Source organism: Crassostrea angulata, chromosome 8 (genome assembly GCF_025612915.1).
Source record: "Crassostrea angulata isolate pt1a10 chromosome 8, ASM2561291v2, whole genome shotgun sequence".
In the NCBI taxonomy this organism is placed as follows: Eukaryota; Metazoa; Mollusca; class Bivalvia; order Ostreida; family Ostreidae; genus Magallana; species Magallana angulata.
Window position 1 is genome coordinate 56,410,234 of NC_069118.1, and position 24,835 is coordinate 56,435,068.

Sequence of the window (24,835 nt, forward strand, 5' to 3'; positions counted from 1 at the left end):
TTTTGAAAAATACAAACAAATTCTTAATTATCTCCCTTTAAAATAAGGCGTGGCCCTTTCCTTTAACAAACTTGAATCCCCTTCACCCAATTATGCTTTGAGCCAAGTTTAGTTGAAATTGGCCCAGGTTCTGGAGGGGAAGTCAAAAATGTAATGTTTACCAACGGACGGACAGACGGATGGACAGAAAGACAAACGGACGCCGGACAAAAAGGGATCAGAATTAAAATAGTCACTTGAGCTTTCAGCTCAGGTGAGCTTAACATTTTTAATCTACACTATCTGAGGATGCATGCATAGTAATTTCACATATTGTAGCATTGTAGTTCCTTTCTACTATACATTTTTATGTTAAACTTTCAACCCTCCTGGGGCCCCAGTATTAGACAGGGGGTCACGATTTTAACAATTTAGAATCAACACCGTCTGAGGATGCTTGAATAGTAATTTCACAAATTGTAGCATTGTAGTTCTTGAGAAGATTTTAAAACATTTCTACTACATATATTTCTGTTAAACTTTGAACCCCTCTTCGGGCCCCAGTATTTGTAAAAGGGGGGGGGGGTCACGATTTTGACAATTTAAAATCTTTACTCTATATACAAGCTTAGGTGTAAATATAATTGGCATTTTCTGGTGCAATGGTTCTTGAGAATTTTTTAAGACGCACACCCCATTTTCACTGTTTCACAATTATCTCCTTTTTCGAAAGAGTTTTGCCCTTTATATTTACAATTTAGAATGCCCTTCCCATAAGGATGCTTTGTATCAAGTTAGGTTTTTGGCCCAGTGGTTCCAGAGAAGAAGTAAAAAATGTGGAACGTTTACAGACAGACAGGCGGACGGATGACAGACAGCAGGTGATCAGAAAAACTCACTGGAATCTTAGGTTCAGGTGAGCTAAAAAAAAAAAAAACCAAAACAATTTGACATTTATGAGCTTTCTTTATTTCACCCATTGTAACAGTTAATGAAGAGAGTATAGTTTTTCTCTCCATTCATGAAGCAACAAAAACAACCTTTTGAGTGGTAAATCAGAATAACCAATACATCTGCCAATAACTCGTACCTGCTCAGCAAGTCTATACATGTATTCAAACTTTTCCAATAAATCAGATGCCACGCAATTCTATCACCAAGGAAACATGTCAACTTCTTCGTAATTGCATTTACACAATGAAAACAAAGCAGCGAAAAATATGTACCGTACATACTCAACAAAACCGCCATCCATATTTGATACAAATGTATGTCATTAATGAACTACCGGTAATCCATATTAATTTAGCTACTTGTAGGATGTACAGTTCACTGTAAAGTAAACTTGTTTTTATCTTCCAAAGTACAATCAGAGAAATTCATCATGTAAATAATATTTCTTCGATTATACACCTTAGGAATCTTTTGGAGGACAAGAGAAGCTGTAACACACAGACACATACACATGATTATATATATCTTATATTGTCATTCACACAGTCCGAGAATCCTATAATATTGTACACAACACATGGCAAGCATTCATTCAGAAATCAGACTCTGTGATTATGTCCCTCCCACCACAACACAATTCATCGCGATAACACCTGTAGCCCTCAATCGTAGATTTTGTACATTAATTTCTGATTGAATCTAATGTAGGAGTTAAGTCCCCCTGCTGGTTTATTTGGAATTTGCCCGAGGCCTCTGGTCGAGGCGTTTCACTTCCTGACTACTGCCCTGTTTTGGGAAGGGCTCTCTTTTCTCTTTCCTTCATCTTTTTCTGAAAACACAACAAATGAAAAACAGATCAATAACTCAGTCCCATATAATATCCTTTGATCATGGTTTAAAACTGAATAACATGAAAGAAGAGCTGAGAAGTGGAGTTATGATTCTATATAGCCACTGTACTTGTTGATGTGTTGCTGACGGGTGGTCTTACTTGGATCCAAAGATGAGGTCGGCGTCCGGGGCGCCCTTAGGGTGCTGGTACCTCACCCTCCTCTCTCGGTTAGTGTTCACCGGCATCACACGATTCAAGGACGCTATCATCTCTGTCAAAAAAGAATCGAAGAAATCTTGAGAATTCTTAAACATCAACTGGGATCATAGATACTGAACATTGTCCGTAAATCTAGTTAGACTAGATTTTGACCCGTGCGTGCGTGGGTTGACATTGTATATGATATCGGACATTTACAAAATAGATACATCGACACACCGTATTGTTGCCATTTACATAACAAAGCTTTAAGCCTACAAAAAATGCTATTAATTTCACTACACTCTGCTTAGTTAGAATAATCTAACTGTGTCTCGGGACAGGCCTATACCACAGTTAAAATGCCTCCCATATACTGTAATGTAGCAACAAAATTGAAGAATCACTCCGAAACGATTTTGGAGAAAATAAATGAAGCTGCATTGAAAATAACAGTCAAATTATTCATTATAAACCATTTTGAGGCTGTAAATACCTTTCATCTAAAAATTTAATTAATATTAATGAAGAATTCAACACTTTCTCCAGCAAAGTTTTTCACTCGCTTCGAGTTATCTCCCTTATTTCCTTTGATGAACAGAATATATATATATATGACAAATTTTCAATGAAATTTTACACGCATTTGTAATGTCGTTTCTGAGTTTATCCATGCAAATGTGATATTGTGGAAACAAAACTAAAGAGCCTAGGGTGAATGTAATGCGCATGCGCAAGATTGTAAAATCCGAAAAATCCATATGATTTCCAGATTTTTTAAAGGAATTTTCGTTGATTATTAATTAGCGAAGCTTGATTGAGAAAAAATAAGAACAAATTGGTAATGTTCAAATGCCAATAATGTTTAAAATATATAAAACAAATGACTGTACTTTTCCGATTTCTCGGTATTAAAGCCCAAAAATTCAAGTCTATTATTTTAATTTAGTATTATAGATTTACATACAGCAGAATAAGGATATCTAGATGAAACAGAACAGCGTGTCAAGTCGTTACTAACATGATTTAATTTGATGAATAAATTTATGTTTTAAAAGGGCGGATATTGTGTTATGTCTAAAAAATCACATAGAAATCACACAGTATTAGACAGTTTCTACAGAATGTCAGGATTTTGCGGCGAGTTGAGTGACGGCTTGAGTATGACAGGCTGGAATGTGATTGGTCAGTGGTTACCTTGGTAATCCTCCTCTTCCTGTCTCTCATGGATTCCTAGCACCACCTGCTTCATCTTCTCTTTCTCTGCCTTTTCTGCCTGTAAACCAACACAACTTTGAACCAACAAGATCTCAACACCTCAGAATTCTTCCATCCTCACAAATAACAATTCTAATACCTAGTATACCCATTGATGATTGTCTGTTTTAAGTATCATTACTTTGCTAGTCTAAGCATTAAACTAGCATTAACAGTGAAATGCATGTTTTAAAATTTATGAAATAAGTGTACACCTACATTGGAAACAGTTCTCTCTCTCTCTCTCTCTCCCTCTCTCTCTCTCTCTCTCTCTCTCTCTCTCTCTCTCACTCTCTCTCTCTCTCTCTCTCTCTCTCTCTCTCTCTCACCTGCTCTCTTTCTCTGTATTTGGTAGCAAATTCTTCTGATATTGGAACATTCAGATTGGTAAACTACAAAGAAAATATCAACATCTTCAATTATATAAAACCTTAAAATGAAAATGACACTTGAAGAAAGAATGAAATCGGAGACTGTAGTTATAAAAGTCTTATTTCTAGATCGATGTGTCTTGGTCGGGTACTCACATGCTGCCTGTTCCCTCGCCTGGTCATCAGAACAAACTCAATAGACCGGTCCTCTTCCTTTGGCACTTCCTCTTCTTTCATGGGATACAAATTGACACTCACTGTACGAGAAAGAAAAAGTCAGGTTCATAGATATAACTTACATTCAAGGATTTAAGTTCAATAAAAGCTGACAAGAGTTAGCACACTGACCTGTTTTCTTGCTCTTGTCTTTGAGGTTCATGGGTACAGCAATGTCCAGCTGAGGCACCTTCAAGGATTCGTTGGTACGAGCCTGGTCAAAGCATACACATTTTGTATGTAAATGTTTACACTTTTTTTTTTGGACTGAATTCAAGGCAAACCAATAATCACAAAAACAAATATATAAATTTGCTTGCTTTAACTCACATGTAGAATAGATTTTTATCAAAGATTGTATTAAATTCATCAAAATGACAGTAACAGATTTTCACACTTCTTAGTTGTACAAGTAGAGGACCCACACAATTAGACACCAAATATTTGTAACTATTGTACAAGCAAACCTAAACAAGTGAAGCTGTACCTACACAGGACCTACCTGAAGGACCTACACAATTAAACACAAACTATCTCTAACTAGAACTGTCCTAATGGGACTAATACCCCCGCTAGGCTAATTTCAAATGGGACAAATAATTGAATTGAATAATAATTAAGGTTTGGAACACATACAAAAAAAAAATTCTAGAATTGTAAAAAAAAAAAAATAGTTAACAAAGAAAAATTAAAATCAAAATTGTCAGAATTTCACTGTAAATACATATCTATAACAGTAATACATTTACAAATGTATGTTTTTGATGATATATTTTTTTAATTTAATTGATTTAAAGAAAAACCAACAAAATGACAATAACCCCTCCCTTTGCAGTGAATAGAAATACCGGTAGCCAAGCAATGCTCTTCTGTTGATAAAACTTTCAATATCTTTCTAATAAGAGTCTTGACAGATGCAATTAGTTGTTTCAAATTTTCCTCACTTTCTCCTATGGCACAATTGAACTCCATATCAGAAAATTGATCCCATAGGACTATGATTTTCTTTGATGAGCTTGTTAAATTTAATAAACTCCCAAAACATTACCATAATTACCATACTATGTAAAAATATGTAAAAAAGAAAATTTAATATTACAAACAATTTTAAAATTGCCAAAACACTACAATCATATCAGTAATTTTGAATTTCATTTAAATTAATGCCCAATAGGGTCACTTCATCAAATTACTTGACAAATAAATTTAAACAACCTCTAAAAATAGTTTAACTTCTTTATTAATAATTATATTATTTATTTCCTTATAATGATAGACCTTTTGGTTTACATGAAACAGTTTTAAAATAGCCCCAAAACCATCACCCATTTTACAGATTATCAATTTCCCCTAAACACATGCTCCATCTGAGCCATGGCTCAGATAATGGCTCCCTTGGGACAAATGAATTCAGCCAAACTTGTCTTTGATGTTCTCATTAGCTCCTAAGAATTTATCATTGACAAACAAAAACTTTGCATTGTCAGTTGATAGAATACTTATAAAAAATAATTATTTTTTTATTAATTAAGACATAAAGACAAAAAAATCCATCTGGATGTATTTATATAAATATATTTTAGAGTGTTTTCTATTAATTAATTAATAAAATCTGTAAGGATTACCTCCCTTACTTTTCAACATTAGTGTACAATATATAGAATAAGGAAAATGAATACTGTCATAAAATCATTAAATCTTGTCTGATCTTAAAAAAAATTGCAGGTGCACATCTTCAGATGGTGTTCAACATATGTACAAATTTTCAAACTGTTCCATGCAGTAATAAAAAATTCTATAGGGGGGACAAAGTTGCGTCTACAGACAGACGGACAGACAGACGGACAGACGGACAGGGTGAAACCAATATACCCCCCTAAACTTCGTTTGCGGGGGTATAACTATAGAACAAGTGAAGCTGTACCTACACAGGACTTACCTGAAGGACCTACACAATTAAACACAAACTATCTTTAACTATAGAACAAGTGAAGCTGTACCTACATAGGACCTACCTGAAGGACCTACACAATTAAACACAAACTATCTTTAACTATAGAACAGGTGAAGCTGTACCTACACAGGACCTACCTCAAGGACCTACACAATTAAACACAAACTATCTTTAACTATAGTACAAGTGAAGCTGTACATACACAGACCCACACAATTAAACACAAACTATCATTAACTATAGTACAATTAAAGCTGTACCAACACAGGACCTACCTGAATGTTCTCGGTCATCATTTTATCAAAGGCCGTCATGAAATCTTCATCCTCACTACATTTGATGTGCTTAGGTCCACCCTTCATGATTGTCAACTGTAGGAAAATATTTCACAAATTTATGATTTATCATAAATTGGTATTTAGTTCAACATTTTTTCATGTTATCTTTTCAAAGTAACGGTTGTGATAATTTCATGCTTTGTTGATATGTTACGGTTCTTAAGTTACATTTTACAATTCTGTTCATAATCAGTATTATTTTCATTGATTTCCTGTTTAAAATATTTTCAAGTTTAATAGAGACTTGGTGTCCTCCCTCTATTACCTATCAGTAGCCTGGGAGTTCCCTTATATCTATTAATAGTGTAGATATCCCCCTTTCTTTAGCTATTTTTAGTGTAGGGGATTTACCTGGTCATCCTCTTCATTCTCGCCCGCACTCTCCATCACATCCTCGTCATCTTCCTCATTACAGCTCTCGCCTCCCTCCTCTCCCTATAAATAAATACACACAGATAATGAACAGTCAATGCTCTCCCCTCCCTCCTCTCCCTATAAATAAATACACACAGATAATGGACGGTCAATGCTTTCCCCTCCCTCCTCTCCCTATAAATAAATACACACAGTTAATGGATTTTTTGGAATTTCAAACTAAAATTTGTGGTATAAATTCTATGATAAAAGGTACCGAATAAATCTTCAGATTCTAGGGTCCAGGGATAACCAATGGATTATCCTATGATAGTACATAGATGAGAAGACTCATTGGCTAGTCCCCACCATGACAGTGTATCAGTTTATATCAGTATACAGGGTTATTCCCCCCCCCCCCCCCCCCCCCCGCATGTAATTTTTTGGCCTTCTACACTTGCAAACAGTTCGTCTTGAATTTGTCCAGACACAGTTGTGTTTAAAGGGAGGTAATTTAAGATGTTGGAATTTGCCCAGTCTGACAACGAGGGCGTAAGGGGCGAAAATAAAATAGGGGCAAATATTTTCCTGTAAACAGTATATTCCAGTGGTTGTCCTCACCTGGTCCTCAGTGCTCCTCTGACTCGTCTCCTCCTGACTCGTCTCACTCTCGTCCAGTCCACTCAAACTCAGATCCTCCCCTAACAGAAGGAAACAAAGACATCATTTCAGGTCAACCAACATTTGCTCCTTCCCAACACATTATCTTAAATCAAAAGCCGGAACGGCCACAAAGGCGTCGAGCTGACATTTTCTTTTATATAGAATGATATCAATAATTTGAATTTCTGTACTGTACTAGCTAATAGTTGTATATCAAATAATATTAGAATAAAAAAGGAAATGAATTACGTTTTGTGCTGTTTCAAAAACAATAATTTCGTTATAAAATAGGTAGTTTAATTTTTTAATTAAAAAGGTAATTAAAAATTACAGGATTATTTGATTTAATATTAAATATCATGTATATATGCATGTACAGAAAAAAGTTGAGTGATAATGTGTTTAATGAGATAAAGTTTACAGTTGATACTGTACTGCTTCAGTGAATACCCTTGTACAGTGTACGGAGGCTAACTGACTAGTGTTGTTACGATAGTCGCCGAGTATCCAAAAATCGTCTCTGAAGGCAGCAGGTCAGCGACAATCGATAGTAAGTCTTTATCATCGAAAGTCGCTAAAATCTAGTCACGTGACAGATAATCTTTTATTGCGAAGCAATATCCATAAAATGACCAAAGTATTATTATACAGTGACCAACCTAGGGGGCGACTTGCTTTGTGATCGGTAACTTCGCCGGAATTTCCTCCGAAAGAGAAGTTAAAGTCGCCCTGCATGCTGTGATTACGATCGTGTTAATTACACCCAAAGGCAATAAAATGATAAATATCAAATTCATAAGACGTTTTCAGAAGTTTTGTGATTAGGAACTTGCGAATGTCTCATCTTCATGGGTTATTAACGGTTAATACTGTGCATTGAAAATTAAAATGCTTAATGTTTATTACTTTTCATGCTGATATTACAATTACAGTTAAAACTTGTAATTAGTTAATACCAGATACATAAATAACATTTTATTATTTATTTTTGTTATCTATGTCTCTGATAATACTGCCAAATTATTGCTAAAATAATCATAAAACCGTTTGTTTACAGTTGTCTTCAAAATTAAACAGATCCGCTACATAACGGTTGTAATTGGGTCAAAGGGTTGCACTAATGCCTCCAAAATTCACAGAAGTACAAGGACTGATTAATGTATAAAATGTGTGAATGTATCAGATCAATTAAATTTAACAAATTTATCAAAATTAACAAGTTTTTACAAATTTTAGAAGTGGTTTTATTTTTATTTACTTGTTTCTAATCCAATTTAAATTTTGCCCTAGGTTGGTCCCTAAGTATAATATCTAATTCATTTGAAGATAAGTTCATTAAAAAAAAACCTATTGATATATGAATTATAAATTAAAAAAAGGTACTTTCTTTGATGTTGGTATCTTTCACCCATTGACAGGATAAAAAAAATTAATCTTTGTTGGAATATAAAAGTTTATATAATCGATTTTATAATCGATTGTGAGCTGCCGATTCAATTTGATTATCAATAGTAAAATTGGTCCGATTTTACAACACTGTAACTGACCGTATTCCTCTGCCTCCTGGATGGTGCCCAGTCCCTCCTCCGTCTCACTAGCACTGCCCTCCTGGTCCGTCTCTATGATGGTCAACACTGACGCTGAAATATAATGGAAATAAAATGTATAGAATAGAAAAAAAGACCACATATTAACATATACACAATACAGCTGGAAATTAGTTCATGTATTAGCATGTTGAGTACTGTCAGTTTTTAACTCAAGCACAAACAAAAATTGATTGGTTTAGCTGTAGTAAGTAACTTTTACATGTACTACATGTTCAAACCAACAGAAAGCATCACATTATCATTTCTCCTGCAAACTACTACTTTCTGTTTGTATTTTTACTTTCACTTTACTCACCAACTTTCTGTTTGTACTCATTTTCTAGCTCCTCCACAGCCTTGCATGCCTCCTCGTAGTTCGGGTGGAGCCTCATTTTGGGTCGTATACACTCCATGGTGTCAATCATCAGGTTCTCAACGTCCACAGGGAAGGGGCGGGCCTCGGTGTATATAGGGTTACTCCTCTTGAACCAGTAGTAACGCTGTAATCATAACAGTATTGATACAATTATATCTTACATGCATGGATCAATATTTCCTGGGAGGTGAGTAATGGTAAACTAGTATCATTGATGAACATTTTAAAGGTACCAGCTTAAATATTCAGTCCATTTTTCTACTATCAGCTAAAAAATGATCAATTCTTTCAATTAATAATCTATCAAAGGGCGCGCTTGATTTAGCTGAACTTGGTGTACACCAGTGCACGCCGGTGTAAACATTTTGTACTGTATATCAAGTGCACTTAAAGGGTTTAGTGTACATGGTGTAGGGAAGATAAGTAAATATATGGCGGAAAAGGATTCTGTTTTAACAGGGAATTTGATGTTAAGCAACAATCCAACTTGAAGGCTTTTTTTTATTATTTGAATGCAATAAAATAAACACATTTCAAATAAAATGGCTTTCATACAAAAAACAATTTACTTGCAACTTCTAATATGATATACTACTTAAAATCATTTGTCAAGTTTCCAATCATAACATTCGTCCGCCATATTGGTTTCAGTGCTACACCCAACAACACATGCCCCTGACTTGGTGTAGAAAAGTGTACACCCGGTGTACACCTAAACGCTACACCACTGCACTTGATTTACAAAAGTGTACCCGGTGTACACCTTTTTGGAAAATCAAGCGCGCCCAAAGTTAACATATTTGAAAACATAGGTAATCACAGATTACAAAGCTCACCGAGACGAGACATCACCCTTATTAGACTTCACCTTTATGAGACCACCTTTATCATATTAAATGAAAATCATACTTTATGATCTTGGATATTCATGGATTCTGTTTTGACACAATATCGTATATCATCTGTTAAAAAATTGTATGATAATCATATGTTCATATGTTAATAAATACAATAATATAAAATTAAATATTGCATCCTATCATATTTACAACATATATCATATAATACAATAAAATATCATAATAAACAATGATGAGATATGATATTGTAACGTATGATATGACATTGTATTGTGTTATAGGGTATTTGATCACATAATACAATATCATAATATATAAAACAATATAGTATTATATTACAATATCATATTACATAATACATCATAATATTGAAACATACAATATTATATTGTATAATATAGTATGATATTGTATGATACTGTATCATTTTTGATACAGAATATGATATTGTAGCATATGATACAATATAATTTGATATGTACATCATTGTATCATATCAAATGATACAATATTATGTGATAAAGTAAAATATTATATATTGTTATATTCAGTAGTATATTCTCACTATATAACTCTATATAGACAAATAGTCAATAACTGTAATATTAGCTCGTCCGAAAAATATTGACCGGTCAATATTTTTTTGATATTGACCGGCTAGGAATAATATCTAAAGATCATTCCCTCTATTTCAAATAATCGCCTCTGATTTGTTGATTCGTAAACGATGACGTAAATAACTCTTCGCGACTCCAAAACAAGGTGACGTCATAATAGACAGTCAGTCAAGGCAAGTAAACAACGGACGCGCAATGCGACGGTTTGCTATCATAACGCGTACGGATATAAGGATTTGCGAATAACTGTGAAGTAAAATCAGGTAGAACATCTGTATTTTAATTCTTACGGTCGGCGGAATATCACCAGTGACCGTTTGATGCTGAGAATATTTTGGAAATGAACTTTGCACAAAATTGAATTCGTGATTTCTTTGTTGAGCTGAGAAAATTACGGCGATCTGTTTTCAATTACTTTCTTAAATTTTGGTTTGTTTCTTCATATAACAAAACAAATGTTGACTGTGTTTTCGGGCAACATTGATTATATTAGCCCCCTTGGGACGAAAATATTGCCCTCCGCTTCGCGTCGGGCAATATTTCGTCCCTCGGGGGCTAATATAATCAATGTTGCCCTCAACCCCAGTCAATATTTGTATAATACAATATTATATTATACATATTGCATCATATGATACAATAATATATTTTACTATATCATACAATAGAATTTCATGTGATGTGATAATATATCATATTATAAACCAATATCATATCATTCAATATCGTATGATACGATATTATAAAATATTACAGTATCATATTATACAATTTCATGTGATATAATTCTATATTACAGATCTGAAACTAATATCATATTATCGTATGATACAATTTTATAGAATATACAATATTGTATCATAGGATACAATATTATATTTTGCAATATCTTATGTAATAGTATCATGTGATAAAATAATAAATTAATAATACAATATAGTATTATACAATATTGTATCATAATATACAATACTATACATAACGATATCATGATACAATATCATAACATAAATTATCAAAAAAATTGATACAATTTCATATGGTATCATATAACTTTTTATAATATTACATATGATATTATATTGTATCATATTAAACAATATTGTTTCATACCATACAATACTATATAATATATATAATGCTCCTTCAGCATCTGTAACCTATAGCTTAGATTCAGCACCCAAGCCTGCCTGGTGCATCAGTTTCATAAGACACACCATCCATGCAAGTTTGGTGAAGTACGGACCAGCAGTAACTTAGATATTGCTATCAAAGGGCACCTGCACAAAAACTTTAACCAGCTCCAAAAACCTTAACCTCCTCCAGCATCCGAAACCTATAGCTCAGATTCAGCACTCAAGTCTGTTTGGTGCATCAGTATCATAAGACACACCATCCATGCAAGTTTGGTGAAGTACGGACCTGCAGTAACTTAGATATTGCTATCAAAGGGCACCTGCAACAAAAACTTTAACCTGGTCCAACAACCTTAACCTCCTCCAGCATCTGAAATTTAGGACTCAGATTCAGCATCCAAGTCTTTCAAGTCCATAAGTAGGTCCAGATGCATCATCCATGCAAGTTTGGTGAAGATAGAACAAGTAATAGCTTAGATAAAGGACCTGCAACAAAAACTTTAACCAGGTCCGGACGCCGACGCCGACTACGACGCAGACGCCGAGGGTATAGCATAAGCTCCCCCTGACTTCGTCTAGGTGAGCTAAAAAGTTGACAGTAACACATTCCGGTGGTGTTTTGAGCTCCTTTAACATCTACAATGTAAGTACCTGGAAGTATGCCAGGAAGCAGTCGAGCTTCTTCTTACTGGAGCCCTTGTCAAAGTAGGTCCCGCAGGTCTCCAGCAGCACACAGACCAGGCGGATACGGAACAGGTGCTCCGGGGGGTCCAAGGGGGAGACGCCGCTATCTGTACACAGAACCAGCCATCAACAATGCATCTCAAATTGGGAGGTCATTACAAATTATATAGTTACTGAATGAATTCAATTTGCTCCACCTCTGTAGTTAAGCCAATTTTTAAATATGTAAGATTCCATTATGCCATATTGAAGAGCAGTATTCTTGGTCTCTATAGTCATTTGTCGGCTTTGTCAATCTTTCCATCCACTTTTTCAATCTTACCATATACTTTTCAATATTATGATCCACTTTTGATCATTGTGTCATTTACTTTTTTGACTTTTACAATCTCTCTATCCCCTCTTCCTATCTTACCATCCATAACGACGCCGAAGGTGATGAAGGAGTAGAGTGTCTTGAAGACGACGGCCGACTCCAGCATGCGGTAATTGTACAGCTCCCCCAGGTACTTGACTCCGCTCACACGCCGCTGGTTGTACTTCGGGTGATTCACCTACAAATGGTTTGTATAGAAACTTGTCACACACACATGGTCACAATTTTGATCAAGTTTTATTTGTTCATCTCAATTGTTTGTAATGCTTTCAAAATGCATTTCAAATGATCAATGACAATTTAAGTGTGAGTTGTAGAGTTATAAGCAAGACACAGAGCTCACAATTATTTGTCATGTAAACAAGGCTTGTGCCCTCTATTTGTTTACATTGGTTCAACATCATTGGGTAAAATATAGGCTTTCTTTTCAACTAAATTATAGTTTATAGCTTAACGAATCATATCTTAAAATTTTAGGTAGATCTTATGGTTAATTTGTTGACCATCCAGCCTCCTTAATCAGCAATTGACACTGAAAGTCATCGCACGGAAGAACCAGAAAGTACCAGACGTATTATACTAAAGTCATGTATAACAACAACATGTGACTTACACTGAATGTCATCGCACGAAAGAACCAGAAAGCACCAGACGTATTATACCAAAGTCATGTATAACAACAACGTGTGACTTACACTAAATGTCATCGCAAGGAAGAACCAGAAAGTACCAGACGTATTATACCAAAGTCATGTATAACAACAACGTGTGACTTACACTGAATGTCATCGCAAGGAAGAACCAGAAAGTACCAGACGTATTATACCAAAGTCATGTATAACAACAACGTGTGACTTACACTGAATGTCATCGCAAGGAAGAACCAGAAAGTACCAGACGTATTATACCAAAGTCATGTATAACAACAACGTGTGACTAACACTGAATGTCATCGCAAGGAAGAACCAGAAAGCACCAGACGTATTATACCAAAGTCATGTATAACAACAACGTGTGACTTACACTGAATGTCATCGCAAGGAAGAACCAGAAAGCACCAGACGTATTATACCAAAGTCATGTATAACAACAACGTGTGACTTACACTGAATGTCATCGCAAGGAAGAACCAGAAAGCACCAGACGTATTATACCAAAGTCATGTATAACAACAACGTGTGACTTACACTGAATGTCATCGCAAGGAAGAACCAGAAAGTACCAGACGTATTATACCAAAGTCATGTATAACAACAACGTGTGACTTACACTGAATGTCATCGCAAGGAAGAACCAGAAAGCACCAGACGTATTATACCAAAGTCATGTATAACAACAACGTGTGACTTACACTGAATGTCATCGCAAGGAAGAACCAGAAAGCACCAGACGTATTATACCAAAGTCATGTTTAACAACAACGTGCGACTTACACTAAATGTCATCGCAATTAAGGAAGAACCAGAAAGCACCAGACGTATTATACCAAAGTCATGTATAACAACAACGTGTGACTTACACTGAATGTCATCGCAAGGAAGAACCAGAAAGCACCAGACGTATTATACCAAAGTCATGTATAACAACAACGTGCGACTTATACTGAATGTCATCGCAAGGAAGAACCAGAAAGCACCAGACGTATTATACCAAAGTCATGTTTAACAACAACGTGTGACTTACACTAAATGTCATCGCAATTAAGGAAGAACCAGAGAGCCCCAGACGTATTATACCAAAGTCATGTATAACAACGACATGTAACTAACTTAGCAATAGCTAGAACGGGTGCTGGTCACTTCCCCCCAAAGCCAAAGCGCCCCATGCACGAGCGCCCCAAATTTTTCTTGGTGCGCCCCAAATACGTTTCACGAGCGCCCCAATTATATTTCACGAGCGCCCCGAATTTTTTTTTTTCATGATTAAATTTTTTTACGTACGAGCGCCCCAAAGTCACTTTCGCTTATTCCTTTTGGTGATACCGAATACAATCAATGTATACATACAATACACACAGTGTATAATAGTACATGGTGTACACACATCTAATCAAAGGGGTACGCGACGAAGCCAACTTCTCCCGCGTGTCAGGGTAAGTTTTCTCCTGATACCGTGAGGATAACCCCTCCCTTGACACCTTTTAATGTTTCCGAATATCCCCTTCTATAACTCTTTGAAAGCTAATGTTATAACACATTACATACATGTAATACAAAATAAATATTGACACACTCGCGGCCCATTGGACCTGTATATCACTGCAAATACAATTATAACATATAAAATACACATATTACGCATTGTGGTTTTTTTTTTATTTTATAAATAATGATTGACTGTAAATGTAAGCTTCAAGAAAATATTTAGAGGTTTGCGCGGAAAATTTGACAGTAGAAGAACAATATAGTCTAAATTTGACATTACAGTACTAGTGTTGGATAATATCCGACATTATTAAAAACAATTTCTATGTATTTTGGGGCGCTTGGGATAATAAGGTGTATGTTTAATGAGAATCCATCGAAGGTTAATTAAGACTTATAAGCAAAACAATTTTGGGGCGCTCGTGAAATTAATCCAAACTTGGGGACTCATACACCAACGTTCAGTTTAGTTCAATATAGAACCGCGGCAATCTCATTTTGGGGCGTTCGTGTAAATGATGCATATTTTACGTAAAATTGCGATTCTCCAACATACATTTTAAAGCAAAATTGGGTTTCAAATAGTTATAACACATGTAGTCAGATATTAACTTTATAGCAACATAGAATGCTGATTTGAGAGCAAACTTAGGTAAACTTATTTGGGGCGCTCGTGAAAATGATATCCTAATCATAATATAGTTTTTAACAAATCGTAGGCAACTTTGGGCGCTCTTAAAAAAAATTCCAACAAGATTCTATGCAAAATCGAGGCATCACATTTTTTGGGCACTCGGAAAATGATATCAAGAATGTGTTCATTGAGATTCTTCGAAGATTTTAAGCCATCATCAGGAAAACCATTTTGGGGCGCTCGTGAAAACGTTCCCGATTTAAGTACAATATTGGAAAATCTAATTTTGGGGCGCTCGTGCAAATTATCTAAGACGTAAGTTGTAAAAATAATTTTACTTTGGGGCGCTCGTGAATACATTTGGGTAGCTGCAGATCTGTAGCTCTCTGGTTGAACAAATTCGGATAGACAAACCAGAGAGCTACAGTTCCAAGCGTTGTAAAAACCTCCGATTTACGCCGCCGTTTTTGTGTCGCTCGCTTCGGGAATTATATCCGCCTTTAAAAGCATTCAACCGCCTAAAAAATTGGATTTATTAATTAAACATATAGTTTATCCTAACTCTGGTAACTTTGTTTTCCTTTCAATGGTTCACAACGGCCATCCTTCGCCTTGGAATGTCATCGTTTTAAAAAACTCGCCTTATGACAGCCATGTTTACCTAGTAGCGAGATCTCGGGTGCGTCGATTTACCCAAATGGACCCAAATTCAAGCGGAAAACAATTATAATAAAATCCTCATAATTTAGGGAAATTTGGAAAAATAAAAGCCGAAGGTCCATAACAATAATTAAAATTATTTTAAAAAGTTGTTTTATTTTTATATAATATATATATTTATATTATTTGAATATAATTACATACATTATATATTTTTACAAATCGAGATAAAATGCTCATCTCTATTTTTCTAAAACAATTTTTAAAGATATACTGAAATAATTTTAATTATTGTTTTGGACCTTCGGCTTTTATTTTTCCAAATTTCCCAAAATTATGAGGATTTTAATATAATTGTTTTCCGCTTGAATCGCCATTTGGGTCGCCATTTGGGTCTTTATTTTTCTTAATAACGGCTAACAACCCCATGAAATGACTAAAAACAAGTGATAATATTAGTAATACAGGCACGTAGCATCGTTTTTGAAAGTGGGGGGGGGGGGGGGCAGACCACATCCAAAAAATCTTGACAAGCAAAAAAAATAAAAAAAATAAAAGGGAAATTTAAAGTTTCCAAAAATCTTCAAAATCCTAAACCGTGGAAGGGGGGGGGGGTGGGGGGTAGTAGACTCAACTATACTTCAAAAAAAAAAATTCTTCCCTACCAAAATTTTTTCCCTCCAAATCATGAAATTCCTACTCCGTGGGGGGGGGGGGGGGGGGGGGGGGTATATTCAATTTCACTACTCATTTCCTTATTTTCATATCAATTTTTTACTAACTTCCAAAAAAGTGGGGGGCCAACTAGATTATAATTCATTTTTTATATGTAAATTTAAAAAAATTTGTTGCTGCGAGAAAAAGTGGGGGGGGCCAGGCCCCCCCCCCCTGCCCCCCCCCTGATGTTACGTGCCTGTAATAAGGATTTTATTATAATTGTTTTCCACTTTAATCGCCATTTGGGTCCATTTGGGTAAATCGACGCACCCGAGATCTCGCTACTAGGTAAACATGGCTGTCATAAGGCGAGTTTTTTAAAACGATGACATTCCAAGGCGAAGGATGGCCGTTGTGAACCATTGAAAGGAAAACAAAGTTAGCAGAGTTAGGGTAAACTATATGTTTAATTAATAAATCCAATTTTTTAGGCGGTTGAATGCTTTTAAAGTCGGATATAATTCCCGAAGCGAGCGACACAAAAACGGCGGCGTAAATCGGAGTTTTTTACAACGCTTGGAACTGTAGACCTCTCTGGTTTGTCCATCCGAATTTTTTCAACCAGAGAGCTACAGATCTGCAGCTAACATTTGGGGCGCTCGTGAAACGTAATTGTGGCGCTCCAAAAAAAATTTGGGGCGCTCGTGCATGGGGCGCTTTGGCTTTGGGGCGATACGACAGTAACCCGCTAGAACTCCTGTTAGCCAATTTAAGGAAAAGCAATATAAAGTATCTTCAAACTGAGAGTTTCAATAAACTGTATGGAATTTTTTTGTTTTGTTTCTATGTTGAATAAAACTCTACACAACAATGTTCAGTACTATGAACCCAGGGGTTTTTTTTGGTCCCAAAAACAAGGGCCTGGGCCTTTCCATATGGGAAAAATAGCGACATTTGGATGAAATTGGGAAAAATGTCTTACCTTACATTTCCCTAAATAATTTCAAATAAGACATAACCGTATTGTTAGAAAAATATGTGTAAATAGGTTTGACCAGTTTGGCATCATCCAGTTTATTTTTTTATAAAGAGTTGAAATAATTTACAGTCTCCGGGCTGTGCACTTCCTCTCCATTGTGATTGGTAGAAAATACATGATGTGAAAATTTACATTTATTTCATTGGTTGATATATACACTCTTCTCATTATATCGCGGGTTCCGTTGTATCGCGGTATGTTCCAAAAATAGGATTCCAGTTTTCCCCCTCGATTTTCCACAGAGGTTTATGCACCAACCTCAGGATGAGTGCAGAGAAGGCTGTCAAAAACATCGGCAAATAAAATTTTTCTCACAAATGAAATTTTTTTCCAGAGAGAAAGCAAGTTCAAAAGTCCGAAATGTATCTGATGAAAAAAAACTATATAAAAAGCATAATAAAATGTATATGTTATTCCCTAACCAATTTAGGTGACTTTGCTTTCATGAAAAATCATATTTATTCATAAAAAATAAAACCTGTCCGTTATAACTGAACCAGGCTTCCAGATTTCCAATGCCGCGATACAATGGAACTCTCTAATTTTGAAGGTGAATAAGACTTGTGATTTAAAAATAGCAAACAAAATAAACTACGTAAGTTGGGAAGTTGATTTTCCTCAGAAAAGCTAGTCCAATACAAGCTTTTTGAACAGCACTTATGACATGTGAAAATGATAACTTGGTATATCTTTTTTAGGGAAAAAAAACAAGTACCGCGATATTATGAGGCACAAGGGAGATAATTTTCTGATGATCGATTTTACGTACGACTTAACAATTTTCGTAGATTTCAAATCTTAAAAAGTGAGAAAACGAAAGAACAATAAAAATGGCTCTTAGTGAAATTCAGGCTTTCATTTTTCTGTTAACTAGTTGAAAGCAATGTTCTGTAACATCTCTTGAAATAATTTGTTCTTTTCTTTTTGTTTTGATTATACAAATACCAATGAAATTTGATACGGTATGGCTAATATCAGTAAACAAGTTTGTATATTAGATACGGAGAAACTAATATCAGTAAAAAAAAAAATATCAGTAAAAATGAGTGATACTGAATGCAGTTGTATTAACTTTGATTTTACTACAGTAACACAACCCTTCCTAAGATCTCTTTTTACCTACTACAGTCGATTTCAAATAAATAACACGATGTAAACAATTTTCAACAAACAATTTTTAAGCACGCACGCTAAAAAGGCACATATTTAAAAAAAAAGTTCGGCACGCTATTGCATGGGTAAGAATGCGACATTTATATATATATAAAAATAATTTAATTGTCTTTGATATCTTATTGCTGTTAAGAATTCGCTCTAAAGACGGTAAGCTTTTTTAAAAGCTAAACTTGTTTTCTGTTATACTTTAAATTGTGCAACATGGTTGACAGTCACAATACGGTGGCCCTTATTTGGAGCATGCGGTTTAGATTTTTAAAACCCCGATCCCGATTTACTTTTCACGAATTTCGGGACACGTTTTTTTTTCTTAAACTATATTTGTTTTTAACTTTTCAGAATTTTCTGTGATGAAATTGGGAAAAACACATACTTTTTACCATTGGGAATGGGGCCGAATACAGGCCCCCTACGACCCCTAAAAAAACCCTGGAACCTCATCTAAAACCTATTCCTCTGCACAGAGGATAATGACCAAACACCTCCACTACCTGTTGATATCCATTATTGACAGTGACTTATCTCCATACCCTGATCATAACAAATCTTATCCATTAATGACGGGTGACTTACCTCCAAACCCTGATCATAATAAATCTATATCCATTAAGAACGGTGACTGACTTCCATATCCTGATCATAATAAATTTATATCCTTTAATGCCGGTGACTTACCTCCATACCTTGATCATATTAAATCTATATCCATTAAGAACGGTGACTGACTTCAATACCCTGATCATAATAAATCTATAGCCATTAATGACGGTGACGTACCTCCATACCCTGATCATAATAAATCTATATCCATTATTGACGGTGACTTATCTCCTACCCTGATCATAATAAATCTATATCCATTATTGACGGTGACTTACTTCCATACCCTGATCATAATAAATCTATATCCATTAATAACGGTGACTTACTTCCATACCCTGATCATAATAAATCTATATCCATTATTGACGGGTGACTTACCTCCAAACCCTGATCATGATAAATCTATATCCATTATTAACGGTGACTTATCTCCATACTCTGATCATAATAAATCTATATCCATTATTGACGGGTGACTTACCTCCAAACCCTAATCATTATAAATCTATATCCATTAATAACGGTGACTTACATCCATACCCTGATCATAATAAATCTATATCCATTATTGACGGTGACTTATCTCCATACTCTGATCATAATAAATCTATATCCATTATTGACGGTGACTTATCTCCTACCCTCATCATAATAAATCTATATCCATTATTGACGGTGACTTATCTCCTACCCTTATCTTAATAAATCTATATGCATTAATACCATGCCCTGGTCATAATAAATCTATATCCAATAATAACGGTGACTTACCTCCATACCCAGCCTGATGTCTTCTAGCACCCCGTCCACCACCTGGATAGCTATGTGTTCCTGTATCAAACAAAGGTCTTCATTACTGTATACTTATTATATACACTGTCACACACACACACACACATCTTAAAGTATTTTATTATACTTTCATGTTAAATACTGAAATCTGATTGGTTTAGACGCAGTTGATAATCCGTTCTATTACTCTCAGCATTAGCAACACACTTGGCAATGGGTAACACAACAAATTGTTACATGCCCTCGAAAACTATTGTCAACCGATGCGAAGCGTCGGTTGACAATGGTGTTCTCGGGGTATCAATTTCAACTGTCACCCTCCCAAACAGGCACTATTAATTTTATAAATATAATAGCGATATGTTTCTGCATAAAACAAAGCAAATTTGGCTACATGTATATAGAGGGTATTCTTCTACTCAGTTAAATAACTGTTTACTGTACATAAACTTCATACTTGTATGTATCAGATAGAGGCAACATGGATATAAAACAGCTAGAGTCCTTCATAACTGGTCAGAGTCAACATTTATCATGTTTTATCATTTACATGTATATGGTACAAACTCACATGGTACGGGGCCAGACCGGCCAATAGATTGGCAGCGCAGTGAATGGAGTTGTATCGGACATTCCAGACGGCAATCAGACACTTGGTGGAATAGAATGCTATCTGTAATCAATGATAAAAGAAGCATTCATTTGGTAATTATGTGAACACGACATGACACCCTGCCTTAAAGATGATCATGAGGAAATTCAATGGTAAGTTTGTAGGTGAGAACTGAGCAACTCTTACCTCTGGATTGTCCCACGGAAGTCTCCTCATCTGTCGCAGCACCTAGATAAAACCAAGAGACGGCCAATCATATTACTGTACCAATCCAAAAGTCTTCTGGACTCATCAAGCAAAGGTCTAAATATTCACGTTATGACTTTATCGTCACCTTGCAAAATTTTACTGCAATCAAAATAATAGTTGGTTAACAGTAATGGAAACACAGTGCCCCTGTGGTTACCTTACAGCACACAGTAAAAATAAAGGTCACATTACAAAAACAGCTACCAATCAAAATACTGAAGTACTAACGGGAGTTGATTTTATCGATTATTTTTCATCTTAAAATCAACGATATGTTATTTTGCTTGGCAGGTAGTTAATAATCTGTATTTGAATTACGCACATCTTTTTAATATGAATTCTCTGACTTTTTCTACAAGAATTTCGAGAAAACCTCTTATGAATCAGGTTGTGTAATACTTTAAAATAGAATTTATTTCATCAAACATACATATATCGGTACATATATCGGTACTCGGAAATTTTTAAAAATTGTATGGATCCAACCAATAATGAACTCTAGTCTCGTTCAACCTCAGCTATCTCCGTTAATTTCCGATATGTAAAAGATACCAGGTCACGTGATAGCTTGATGATGCGACCTTTAAATATAGACTGACTCTCTGCTTGTCGGAGATGTACAGAGACAGCCGATGGTTGAACGAGACTATATTGAACTCTGGCGTAGGAATACATACGACTGCAAAACACTTCTAAATTGTTCGTACTATTTAAACTCTGACTAATTTCAAGGTATTCATAAATAAGTTTCCTTTTAAAAAATACTTCAGTGTATATTACATCGAATTAATCGATTATTTTCAAGAATTAACTCTTGGCACAGGTGATGATTTGTGCTTAGTAGGTCCAAACACTGTTTCAGTTTCGGTTTGCCAGAGTAACTGCATAGCAGAGTTGATTAAAATCAACTCAAAAAATTGTAACTGACAACTTACCAGGTATATTTAGGTTATTGACTATCAGATATACAACTGTGTCAGATCGATTTTAGTTAACAACTTCCATACCAGATAGATTTTTGTTACTGACATCTGTACCACATAGATTTTGGTTACTGACATCTGTACCAGATATATTTTGACTACAGACTACTGTACCAGATAAATTTTGGTTACTGATATCTGTACCAGATAAATTTTGGTTAATGACTACTGTACCAGATAGATTTTGGTTACTGACTACTGTACCAGATAGATTTTGGTTACTGACTACTGTACCAGATAGATTTGGTTACTGACTATTGTACCAGATAGATTTTGGTAAGTGACTACTGTACCAGATATATTTTGGTTAATGACTACTGTACCAGATAGATTTTGGTTACTGACTATTGTACCAGATATATTTGGTTACTGACTATTGTACCAGATATATTTGGTAAATGACTACTGTACCAGATGGATTTTGGTTACTGACTACTGTACCAGATAGATTTTGGTTACTGACTACTGTACCAGATAGATTTTGGTTACTGACTACTGTACCAGATAGATTTAGTCACTGACTACTGTACCAGATAGATTTTGGTTACTGACTACTGTACCAGATAGATTTTGGTTACTGACTACTGTACCAGATAGATTTTGGTTACTGACTACTGTACCAGATAGATTTTGGTAAATGACTACTGTACCAGATAGATTTTGGTTACTGAGTACTGAACCAGATAGATTTTGGTTACTGACATCTGTACCAGATAGATTTTGATTACCGACTATTTAACCAGAGAGATTTTGTTTACTGACATCTGTACTAGATAGATTTTGGCTACTGACTACTGTACCAGATAAATTTAGTCACTGACTACTGTACCAGATATATTTTGGTTACTGACTACTGTACCAGATATATTTTGGTTACTGACTACTGTACCAGATAGATTTTGGTTACTGACATCTGTACTAGATAAATTTAGTCACTGACTACTGTACCAGATATATTTTGGTTACTGACTTATGTACCAGATAGATTTTGGTTAATGACTACTGTACCAGATAGATTTTGGTTACTGACATCTGTACTAGATAAATTTAGTCACTGACTACTGTACCAGATAGATTTTGGTTACTGACTACTGTACCAGATAGATTTTGGTTACTGAGTACTGAACCAGATAGATTTTGGTTACTGACATCTGTACCAGATAGATTTTGATTACTGACTATTTAACCAGAGAGATTTTGTTTACTGACATCTGTACTAGATAGATTTTGGCTACTGACTACTGTACCAGATAAATTTAGTCACTGACTACTGTACCAGATATATTTTGGTTACTGACTACTGTACCAGATATATTTTGGTTACTGACTACTGTACCAGATAGATTTTGGTTACTGACATCTGTACTAGATAAATTTAGTCACTGACTACTGTACCAGATATATTTTGGTTACTGACTAATGTACCAGATAGATTTTGGTTAATGACTACTGTACCAGATAGATTTTGGTTACTGACATCTGTACTAGATAAATTTAGTCACTGACTACTGTACCAGATAGATTTTGGTTACTGACTACTGTACCAGATAGATTTTGGTTACTGACTACTATACCAGATAGATTTTGATTACTGACTATTTTACCAGAGAGATTTTGTTTACTGACATCTGTACTAGATAGATTTTGGCTACTGACTACTGTACCAGATAAATTTAGTCACTGACTATTGTACCAGATATATTTTGGTTACTGACTAATGTACCAGATAGATTTTGGTTAATGACTACTGTACCAGATAGATTTTGGTTACTGACATCTGTACTAGATAAATTTAGTCACTTACTACTGTACCAGATAGATTTTGGTTACTGACTACTGTACCAGATAGATTTTGGTTACTGACTACTGTACCAGATAGATTTTGATTACTGACTATTTTACCAGAGAGATTTTGTTTACTGACATCTGTACTAGATAGATTTTGGCTACTGACTACTGTACCAGATAAATTTAGTCACTGACTATTGTACCAGATATATTTTGGTTACTGACTACTGTACCAGATAGATTTTGGTTAATGACTACTGTACCAGATAGATTTTGGTAAATGACTACTGTACCAGATATATTTTGGTTAATGACTACTGTACCAGATGGATTTTGGTTACTGACTACTGTACCATAGATTTTGGTTACTGAGTACTGTACCAGATAGATTTTAGATACTGACTACTGAACCAGATAGATTTTGGTTACAGACTACTGTACCATAGATTTTGGTAAATGACTACTGTACCAGATAGATTTTGGTTACTGAATACTGTACCAGATAGATTTTGGTTACTGACTACTGTACCAGATAGATTTTGGTTACTGACTACTGTACAAGATAGATTTTGGTTACTGACTATTGTACCAGGTAGATTTTTGTAAATGGCTACTACACCAGATAAGATTTTGGTAAATGACTACTGTACCAGATAGATTTTAGTAAATGACTACGTACTGTACCATATAGATTTTGGTAACTGACTACTGTACCAGATAGATTTTGGTTACTGACTACTGTA

The 24,835-nt window shown here is 35.1% G+C and overlaps 1 protein-coding gene and 1 pseudogene across 1 annotated transcript; one reads left to right on the forward strand and one right to left on the reverse strand.

Annotated features, from left to right (window-relative positions):
• Window positions 1–925: 925 nt before the first annotated feature.
• On the reverse strand, window positions 926–21,288 carry LOC128161120 (regulator of nonsense transcripts 2-like). Its single transcript, XM_052824356.1, has 16 exons — window positions 21,259–21,288; window positions 21,031–21,132; window positions 20,439–20,498; window positions 12,794–12,932; window positions 12,346–12,485; window positions 9,022–9,205; window positions 8,664–8,756; window positions 7,075–7,154; window positions 6,451–6,534; window positions 6,037–6,132; window positions 3,940–4,021; window positions 3,748–3,848; window positions 3,550–3,612; window positions 3,161–3,239; window positions 1,925–2,036; window positions 926–1,762 (listed from the first exon to the last, which is right to left on the reverse strand). The coding sequence occupies exons 1-16, from the start codon at window positions 21,286–21,288 to the stop codon at window positions 1,753–1,755; spliced, it is 1,455 nt and encodes a 484-aa protein (XP_052680316.1). The 3' UTR covers window positions 926–1,752.
• Window positions 21,289–21,451: 163 nt separating this feature from the next.
• Window positions 21,452–23,690, forward strand: LOC128161121 (uncharacterized; annotated as a pseudogene).
• Window positions 23,691–24,835: the final 1,145 nt, after the last annotated feature.

Bases quoted from the DNA above. Each gene is read 5' to 3' on its own strand.
- LOC128161120 (XM_052824356.1), bottom strand. From the start codon at position 21,288: ATGAGGAGACTTCCGTGGGACAATCCAGAG. The intron at 9,206-12,345 runs GTACTTACATTG...TTATGATTACAG, and splicing joins GCTTCCTGGCATACTTCCAG to CGTTACTACTGGTTCAAGAG. The intron at 4,022-6,036 runs GTAGGTCCTGTG...TGCTTTGACCAG, and splicing joins TGATGACCGAGAACATTCAG to GCTCGTACCAACGAATCCTT.